The sequence below is a fragment of the Phragmites australis genome, chromosome 3 (genome assembly GCF_958298935.1).
Source record: "Phragmites australis chromosome 3, lpPhrAust1.1, whole genome shotgun sequence".
Lineage (NCBI taxonomy): Eukaryota > Viridiplantae > Streptophyta > Magnoliopsida > Poales > Poaceae > Phragmites > Phragmites australis.
Window position 1 is genome coordinate 2,751,900 of NC_084923.1, and position 10,429 is coordinate 2,762,328.

The 10,429-nt window shown below is 45.6% G+C and overlaps 1 protein-coding gene across 1 annotated transcript; it reads right to left on the reverse strand.

Annotated features, from left to right (window-relative positions):
• Nucleotides 1–820: 820 nt before the first annotated feature.
• On the reverse strand, nt 821–3,796 carry LOC133910875 (plasmodesmata-located protein 3-like). The gene is made up of 3 exons (XM_062353114.1): nt 2,858–3,796; nt 1,689–1,796; nt 821–1,546 (listed from the first exon to the last, which is right to left on the reverse strand). The coding sequence occupies exons 1-3, from the start codon at nt 3,609–3,611 to the stop codon at nt 1,539–1,541; spliced, it is 870 nt and encodes a 289-aa protein (XP_062209098.1). The 5' UTR covers nt 3,612–3,796; the 3' UTR covers nt 821–1,538.
• Nucleotides 3,797–10,429: the final 6,633 nt, after the last annotated feature.

Consider the following 10,429-nt stretch of genomic DNA (forward strand, 5'->3'; position numbering starts at 1 on the left):
CAAACAAAATCACTTTCACCGTAGAATCTACTTCTACCACAGAATCACTTCCACCACACAATCAGAAGTTTAGAGAGCTCTACCAAACGACCTTTTAATATTCTCTCGCAACTCCCCGCTGCAACCTTTACCGGAAAAGATTGAGGACTTTGAACGATTGACAAACTAGCCTGATGCATTGCAATAAGATGTTAGTAAACTTGTGATCTTTTCAGCAGCATCTGGCTGCGCCATAAAAAATAACAAGCTACCGTCAGCGAACAATAGATAATTGGCCCTGGGTGCCGTCGGCTTAAGACGCAAACCCAATTGATCTGAATCTTCTTTCTTAAGAATACACGACAAACCCAGTAAAGAAAGGGAACTCTACACAAGTTTATTTTGGAGGCCCGTCAGAAATGTAGCTAGTTTTGGGCCACCCAATGCAATAGCCTGTTCATGCCCGATGGCATACGAACTCTCATACATGCCATTCTTTTTTTAAAAAAAAATACCCTTATACTCCCTATACTACTCTCATATACTACATATACTACTGCTAGACAATAGGAAATATTCTAACTAATCTGGACCATCTAATTTAAAAAATAGATAGTTTAAATTACTCTGAGAACATCGTAAAATTTATCTATTTTAAGGAAACACATAATAGGAATTTACCTCTGCGGCAAAGTAAACAAAGAATTATACTTGACGGTTTACCTAGATGCGCCAGTTGCATCGACAAATTTAAGTAACAGAACTATCCTTTGCAGGCCAGACCATTGTTCCTGCCAATACGATCAACACATCTTTGACTCACTGCGTCTATGCCTCTGTCAACTACTCAACTCTTATCTCATTCTGATGTCAGGACATTTTTCTACCAATAACAGTGCGACATGTCGCAACATCACAAATTTGACATGCCCTTGTTAGACGCTTCTATGGCAGCAACTTTTTTCAATCAAACATTCAGAAATATACGACGGAAAGCTTTAGTAAGTCAAAAAGGCACAGCTGACTGGTTTTAAGGTCAGCAATGTCCATATCTGCAAGGCTAGAGACAAATTAACCAGTGGTATCAACAGCTATTACCAAACCTAGAGTAAAATCTGGTTCTAGAACACATGGAAAATTCTCCATAGCAAAACCAAGTGACACTCAACCTGCTCCTGCAAACCGTAAAATAAAAAGACTAAATGCGTTCTGCCTAGATCTACACGTATTTTCCTTTGGGGGAAAGAATACAAGAGAATCAATGTACTCCTAGAGCCCTAAGCAGGAGAGGCACAGGTGACAGCCCAGACCCAGAGATCATCTACCAATTAATCGTGAAGCCAAAATAGCTCCCAGAACAGTTTCTTGCCTGAACGGGTCGCCAACCCTTTTCCTCTCTCATCATGGGGGATGGCACCCTCACATAGCCAGAGGAAGAAGAGCCAAAAAACAATCCCCTCTGTATTCCACTCACCACCTTGAAGAAACAAACATCCACACCCCTATCAAAATGCATACCATGCCCCGACGCCTTTGTCCAGATGCTCAGTGCTTTACCATCAGTGATCTGCAAAGCACAGGACGAAATGCACACAGGTTTGGTAAGAAGAACAGTGGGCAGATGGCAAAACAAGCAGTGGCAGGTGCAAATTCAGTGGTAGCTCAAGAAAGCGATGGTGCTGCTCGTGCTTGTGTTTCCACTAACTCACCGTCCTTCTTCTTGACCAAGCTCCTGGCGAAAAGCAAGCAGATGACCAGGAAACCCAGACCTACCGCTCCCCCGAGCACGATGGCTACAGTCTTTGCTGTCTGCTGCCCTGAGAAGCACAACGAGAAGAGGCAAATCGATAGATCAAACTAGGGATACCATGTCTAATCATGCGAACAATCATAGATGCATATCTCCAATAAATCCAGAAAGAAAGGCAAACGGCACTGAACACCAACTTTTCCAAAGCATGAATAGACAGATGCATAAACAACCAGGCAAAATGGAACTGCACTGACCTACTGCTATATAGTACCCATACAACGCCTCAGCTAACAATAAGGTCAATGGAGGTTTCAGTAATGTACATCTTCTAAGCTGGACTAATTAATATAAGAAACAAGCAGAATCCACAAAAGAAAGAGGGAGAACCTGGCATGGCCAGCGAGCAATGGGGTTCATGGAGGTTTCAGTGATGCACATCTCCTAAGCTGGACTAATTAGTATAAGAAACAAGCAAAATCCACAAAAGAAGGAGAACCTAGCATGACAAACAAGCGCATCAATGTCTGTCGATTCGCAAGCTAACAAAACAATTTAGGAACATGATCATGCCATATCTCAATCAAACTTCGACTTCAACATTTGAAAGAATGAATGATACCCACACAAATCCAACCTACCTATAACTCTGGACCACACTAAGGTTGTAATATAAACAATGTGCACCTGAGAGGGGACTAATCTACACAAATTTGCCCAAAACGACCAAAATCCACCAAAGAAACAATCAAAAGGCACCCCACAATCGCTATCAATCAATTCTCAAGCACAACTAAACAAACAGCTGTAGCAAGATCTCACCAACACACATACAAACAAATCCACCAACAAAACTTTTTTTCGAGGGAACACCGACAAAGCTTTCACAACCATAAACTGAACACCCACACGAATCCTGGTTACACTAGAACAATGCCGCATTAGCGCAATTCCTCAACCCGATCAAGTGATCAACATATAGACCCAACTCTATTGAATCGCTATCCATCAAGGCATCAACAAGCAGTCGAATCAGAATGGTATATGCAATGAAATTTGCAAGCACAACAAAGGCACCAATTTGTTGGATTGAACTTGTAACTAGCTAAGCCACGAGAGGGCACTGACCTCCCATGCCTCCGCCATGGGGCACGCCGTGTGGGTAGTAGCTGTAGCTAATGTAGCACTTGTCGAGGTACACCTGTCCGGAGGGCGCGCCGCCGCACTCGACCTCGACGTGCTGCACGGCCTGTGTGACGCACTGGCTGCAGTCCCCTGTGGAGAGGTCGCCCTCGCACTGCGCCATGGCGTACACGGCCTGGTAGCTGGTGGCGACGAACCCGCCGGTGCTGGCGGCGACGCCGCCCTCGAGCTGCGCGAAAGCGGTATCCCTGCGCATCTCGAAGTCACCCCCGACGCCGCCCCCCGTGCCGCAGGTCTTAAAGAGCATCTGGATGCCGGGGACCTGGGGGAACCCGGACACCTCGTACAGCGCGAGGCAGCCGGCGAGCTGGACCCGTGCGGCGACGGAGGCGCCGCAGACGTCGGGCCAGGAGGACATGGCCCGGGAGACGCAGGCGGCACAGTCGGAGCCTGAGAGGTCCCCGCGGCACTGGAAGAGGCCGAAGACGGAGGTGGAGGGCGCCGACGCCGACGAGGAGGAGGTCTTGTAGAACTTAGTGGAGGTGGACTTCGCGGAGAGCGCGGAGGAGAGGGCGGCGATGGTGGGGGGCAGGCCCCCGCCGGGGAAGGTCTGGTTGGCGCAGCCCTTGTAGATGAGCGCGTACAGGTCGGCGCACGACACCAGCGGCGGCGCGTGGAGGAGGAGGAGGACAACCGTGGCGAGGAGTAGGAGAAACCGGCGAGCTCTGCGAATGCCCATCTCTCCGCCGGGTCCTTGGGATCTCTCGGCGTCGCCTCGCCTCGCCGCCCTCGTCCCCGTCCTCGTCCCCGTCCCCCCACTCTCACTTCGCCCACCTCTTGTCGTGGCGGTGCCGTGGAGTGTACTGGATTGCTTCGCTTGCCTGCTTGGTTGCCCCCGCTCCCGCCCACCACCGTCCAATGCTTTGTTTTTTTCCCTCGGTTTCTTGCAAGACTTTTTTTAAGAGCAAATTGGACACATTCATGGACTTTTGGGCAAACGCAGGGTAAAACCACCGCTTTTAAAAAAATTTTGCACTTAACCATAACTATGTTTCAAAAAAAAAAACTTAACTATAACTATTTAAACAGTTATTAAAAAAACCACAATCCATCTGAAAAACATTACTTAACACATGGGACTCACTTATCTGTCACATTAATAGATGGACCTCACTTGTTAGCTATTTTTTCTTTCTCCCTATACTTCTTTTCTTTTTCTTCTCGTTGTGCACCTCTCTTCTCCGCCGCTCTCACCTCTTTGGCCCGCCTCTCCCTCCACCTCTGCTCTCTAGAAGAGGCCCAGAGCGCCATTGTGCCATCTCGTCAAAGCACAACCACCCTGATTCCTTCGCTCTCCCTCATTTCTGTTTTCTCTATTCCCTCTCTCCCCCTCTGCTGCCTCCCCACTACGACCTTGATAGGAACATCGCGCCACCGCCCTTACCTTCCTTACCGAGCACCTCCGCCGAGCGCATGGTGTGCCGTGGCTATCGCTCTTATAGGACATCGTTGACCACACAGACCCCATCGTTGGCTCCACCCAAGGTCCGGATCACTAGCGCCGACACCGACCGCGACGTGCTCTTTCACACCGACGACCGCCTTTGTGCCTTTGCAATGCATGTTTGCGGTGTCGCAAGTGCGGCTGCTGCTCTTCAGATCGGCCCAAAACCACTCAGATTCGGGCCCTTCGTGTCGAAGCCGCCATGGGACGCTGGCCGCTCGAGCCCCTCTGTGCTGCCGGCTCACGCCACCGAGCCGAACCCCCGCGTCGTGCCCTTTCTTCCACCTCCGCCGTAGGCCTCTGTTGCGTTGCCCTGCCGCTTGCCCCATCAACTGCGTCGCCGCTGGTCACCGGCACACCTCCCTACCCCGCTCCCCTCGGCTTCCTTCCGCCGTCGCATGTGCTCCTCTCTCTCGTTCGGTGTGCAGAGGCTGAGGGAGAGGCATGCCAAAGAGGTGAGAAGGGTGGAGAAGTGAGTTGCACTCCAAGAAGAAAAAGGAAAGGAGGGGGAGAAAGAAAGAAAAGCGTTGGTAGGTGGGCCCCATCTGCTAGTGTGATTGACAAGTAGGTCCCACCTGTCAGGTAACGAATGGAGTCATGGCTTTTTAAACAACTAGTCGAATAGTTGTGGTTAAGTGTATTTTTTTTAAGTGGTGGTTTTGCGCCACGTTTGCCCCAAAGTTCGTGATTTTATGCAATTTGCTTTTTTTTAAGCCTTGACACTATGTATAAACTGTAGTATCTGAACATATATCCAAACGCACATTACACCTTACATACGCATACGTATACTGAAGAGATTCACGAAATCTCAGACTTCGCAAATGATGAGCACACCACCCTCCTATTGTGATCCACGGGTGTTCGAGAATGTCCAAAAGATTATTATTGGAGGGCACTAGATCTATCTCGAGGATCGAACACATGTGGGTGGAAGCGAACACCAATGTTCCCACTACTAGTCTATCAGCCAGCTTGGTTTTTTGCAAGACTTCTTTTGACTGAGAAAATTGATCATTTGACACCTAAAACATGTGACAATTGCCCGTTGAGGATGATACATGGGCCATCCTAAATCTATACGAGTGGATTCAATGTCAATTTAACTGACACTCTGATATTTTAGATGTCAAATGATCAAATCTCCCGTTTTTAGCTGTGTTAATGACGGAGTTGATGGGGAAAGGAAACGGGAAAGCACGCATTGCTAGCGTGAAGAGGGACTGGGTGCAGGGGAGGGAAATTGTTGCATTCACATAGATGCACTGCACTGCACCCTTCAGGTCTTCAGCTGATATCACTCATCAGCTTTGGTTCCAAAAGGGCTAACAAGGATTATGGTTTCGAAAGCAACATGTCTGCAGATAAATATTTGGATGACGCAAAAATGAAGGAGAAATGCTAAATGTTGTTGTCTAGTAAGCGACCTCTAAGCTTTTTTTATAGGCTAGAGGTTCGTAGTGGAGATTATTTGAATAATTCTATCATTCTCGGATAAGAGAGCGACTTTATCGAAACAAATCTTATATCACGCTCGGATCGACAATATGGTATGCAAGCTAAGAAAATCCTCAAACAAAAATGATACTTCAAGCATACCCCTGACTTCTTTTGCTTTGGCTCCTAGTATCGACAACGGGATAGTTATACGTAAATAGTTACTGATGTAGCATGAGAAAGATGATTGATTTTTAATTAAAAATTGTATGATTTTTTTATGGTTGACAGTGACTTACTTATCTATTGGCATTACTACAGTCAGCTGTAGATGATCCATGATATGTTGTTGCTTGGAGAGAATGTGGAGTAACCCATAGAGCTTATTTCAGTACTCGAATACGTGGTTAGGTCTTCTTTATCCCATGTCTACAACTCTCTCAATGGTTTGGAAACCTGTCATCAATTTAGAAACTTCCAATTAATAGACGTTATCAGCATTAAAAAATATCAATATATTATTATTTTCTTACATCTTTATCCAATAACTAGAATCAATGCATCCTCATCTTTTTGTTTTTAACTAGTTTTTTCCTATATTTTTTTTTACTCATATCATAATATTATTGATTTCATATGTGTATATCATATAGAAGCACTAGTGTCATTTAACCTCAACATTTGTTTTCCCCACCAAAGATCTCGCTGTGAAGAGCCGAACCAGAGATACTCCTATACTTTACAAGTCAAGTGTCACTAGATTACTTTATTTATTTTTTTGGTTTTTTTTAACGTCGGGTCTATTTTCCAGAGGCTTCTTTCGAGCCTTTGACGGGGCGTGCATCCCGCGCAGCCTCCGTTGCTCGAACGTGGATGGCTCGGGAGGAGAGCTCCTTGCTCCCTCCGTCACTACCAACCGAGCTAAGGCTTGGATGCGTCAGTAGATTACTTGCGGCACGGAGGAATAAGAACATCAAAGATCCTTTGCTTCTCTCTTTCTTTGACCTGCTAATGAGGAGCCTTGACTCTACAGCCAACTTGCAAATGCATGCTGCATATGCAGACTGTATGTGTCGCTGCCATGGTGCATGTGCCTTCAGAATTTAGCGGTTGTTGGCTTCTAACTTGCAGGGAGAGTGAGCACCAGCGCCAGCACGAGCTGCGGGTGAGGCCGTGAGGTCCCATGAGAGAGATGGAATCAGGTTTGGAGCAGAGGGACGGCTCGGATGTTTGGTGTGTTGCGGTGAGTAAAATTACTGCCGTCTGCTGTGCTGTTTAGACAAGTGAGCGCAGAGCATTGCTACAATTGCAGAGACACCGTCTGTACAATGGCTGTGATAAGTGACTGATACGGCTTAATCGACACATAGAGCAGTTCAAGAGATTTGACATAAAATGCTTGTGGCAATTGAAATTCATATGTTAGGTACCAAGTAGAGCATAGTTGAAGCAAACCAGCGGAAGCATACCTTGCTGGAGCCAGAATGTTTGTTTAGTTGGTCCATAACTTCCATTGAGCTCCAGATATGCAAATACCTGAAAGTTGCACAGTGACTTTCAGTATTTCACCCTACGGAATAACTTGCTCAGTCGGTCTTGGTCACAATTTGTACTCCGCAAAAGCAGTTTTCCAGTGGATCCCTGCGTTTCTTTCACTACTTGCATCCTTTGAGTAAAGTGAAAAAACAGCCATCAAAGCACGAAACTTCCCCTCATTTTGATCGCCTTTCCTCTTTCCATGATTACTTCTCACCAGGTGCAAGGTCTTTTCACTTTCGACCAGTATACACCCCCATACATAGATCTACCTCCAAATGTACCATGTCATCTTTTCTTCCTTGGCTAATCGCTTCTGCTTCCTTTTTATATCACTCGGTACTACTAGTACCAAGCAAGTTAACGTGTTAACTGTTAAGATACAAAGTGTGGGCACCAGCAGGTCAGTTGGCGTGCCTGGTTCATCTACGGCATTTGGGGCTCGCTTTTGTCCATGGAACTTCATGGCCGAGTGGTAACTTGCGATGCACATTTATAGGTGTACCTTTGTTCCCACTCGCCATTATCATTGTACTTTGCGGTCTCTCCTTTGCCTAGATGAGTGCAATGGTGCCACCACCCTAGTGGGACAAAATGGGACAAAACGCTCCCACATAATTCCAGGTCCCCGGGGGAAAATGTGTATGTGCATGGCTGTCGGAGACACATGCATGGACCATAACCAACATAACAATCGGAGCTACAAGTGCTAATGATTTCAACTAAGATAGTGTCTCCGGACACTGCAGCAAGACCAAATTAAGGTGTTTAAGTAACTGGGTCGCGCTGCCTAGATGGATAGCGATAGTAGGGGCAGCATTCTATGGTCTACTGTAGCATGAAGGTTGCAGAAATTACCTGGACATCGACGGCGAGAACCTGAGCGAGACGAGCAGCTCACAGTCCATGGACCACAAAGTGGGCAACGGCGGAGTGGAACTGCAGGGTGGTAGTAATGATTAGTTGAGCAACTCTCAGGCATGACCCACACCACAAGCGCGCCTGGGAGGTTTCAGGATTCGCTCATCACTGAAACATTGAACGAGTAGGTGAAAAGCGAGGAGAGGCCGGCGGGCTTAGCATTACTCTTCTGGCCTGCTACTGCATTGCACATTGAAGCCTCCTCGGGTAAAAGATCCATCCGCGCGCCATGCTTTGCCAGTTTGCCACTGGAGAGGAAGAAGAGGGGAGTGTGTTGATGCTTTGACAAGACCCGTATTCTGATCACTCCTTTCTCCGTTCAACAGTGCATTGGTCCCTTTCAATGCGATTCAGAGTTTCAGACTTCGGAGCGCCGCTCACGGCAACCATGGCAGATGTGTAGGACTGCTTTTGCAGGGCAGTTGCAATGGGGCTTGATCTGATCAAAGATTCGTTCTGCACTTCTGTTGCCCACTGAAGCCACTGGTTTGCAAATGCCGAATACCAGGCCAGGTTGCCCCAAGTGATCCTCCCCCAGCTTGCAACAAGTGCTCTAGTCTGAAAGAGGGGAGAAGACCAGAACAGTCAACTTTCAAGTAGAATGCTGCTAAATAAAGAATCTCTAAGTTTCATACATGCATAACAGGTGCATGAGACTACTAAATTATAATACTAGGAGGATGAAAAACGCACACGCTGCCCAACGTCTGCCCTGCTCCTCCACTTTGATTTATAAATTATGAGCTTAGCATGCTAACTGGACCCTTCTATTTGTCTTGTTCAACTTCTGATGCAAGTGTTTGTGATCCAATGTAACTGGTGCCGCTATCATTTGAATTTGAAACAAGACCTGACCGTCTAGTCATTTCTAGACAAAGTTCGATAAGATCGTACCTGGAACCCTCATGCTCGGGGCAATGTTTTATCTGTAGATTCATTCTTTAACTCTTGTTTCCTTTAGTCCTAAAAAACTACCGTTTCCCTTTGCAGCTTGAATGAATAGTGACTTCAGGACCCAGAGCAGCTACAGTGCAGTTCTTGAGATCAAACCACACAAGTTTTGGCATCGGGGAACGATTTTCGGGTCTTAAATAATAGTCCTCTTGTCCTGCTCACCCACACATGCACAGAAAAGGAACCATCGGTAGAAATTCTCTTGAATTCTTTATTGCGGACAAGAATCTTTGCTAACGACAGCACGCTCGCAATGGAGGAGGAACTGCACTTGATCTCTGTCCGTCCCTCGCAATGAGACAACGATCATATGTGCAAAATATTAAATTCTATACCACCATCTCTTCCTATTCTCGGTGACAGTTTGACAGAAGTAAAACAAATGTACGGTAAAGAACCAAAGCTTTCAGACTCCAGCAGACATGATAAATCAACATGCACGTGCAAGTTGCAACACATTAAGCCAGACTGAAGCATGGCAGATCAAGCTAGCAATAACTTTTTAAAAAAAAGGCATGCATTTTCTCCAAAACAAACAACACCTAATGTCACAAAGATAATACAGAACTGGATAACAGTAACACTACTTTGCAAGACCAAAACTATTAAACTTCTCTGAATAATGCAACTTCTCACTCAAATAGCAACATCTAAGTCTGAGCACTGGTGCTTTCTCCTGATAAAATGGAAACTACGCACCATAATAACTACCCTGGAAAGACAGCGCTTAGTTTTTAAAAGAGTAAATTTCACAAAACTACACTATTTACATATAACTATCATAAAACTATAACTTTTGGAACGAGATTCACAACTACAAGTACTTATGCCCCTAGTAACACAAAATTATATAGTTTTGTGCAAAAAATATAGTCTTGTGTTAGTTTTATAAAACTTGTTCCAGATATTGTAGTTTTATGATAGTTAGGTGCAAATAGTTATAATTTTATGAAATTTATTTTTTTTAAAATGCATAGGACAAACAATACCATAAATATAATTCTCTGTCTCCCATTGAACTTTGCACTGCCGTGCACCTCTACAAGTTCAAGAGGACAATGCAGGGACACCAGCTTGAATTGAAAACAGCAAGCACACTGAGAATTAACCAATCGCTAGTTTCAACAAATAGAAAGAGACAGAAATTGAATGAATAATTAAGAACATTGCATTTAATTAGAAAACATTGCATGAGGTAATTACCT

What these genes read in the sequence shown, in the direction of transcription:
- LOC133910875 (XM_062353114.1), bottom strand. Translation starts at nt 3,611, where the DNA reads ATGGGCATTCGCAGAGCTCGCCGGTTTCTCCTACTCCTCGCCACGGTT. An exon ending in CCATGGCGGAGGCATGGGAG is followed by an intron (nt 1,797 to 2,857) that starts GTCAGTGCCCTC and finishes TGTGCTTCTCAG; the next exon opens with GGCAGCAGACAGCAAAGACT.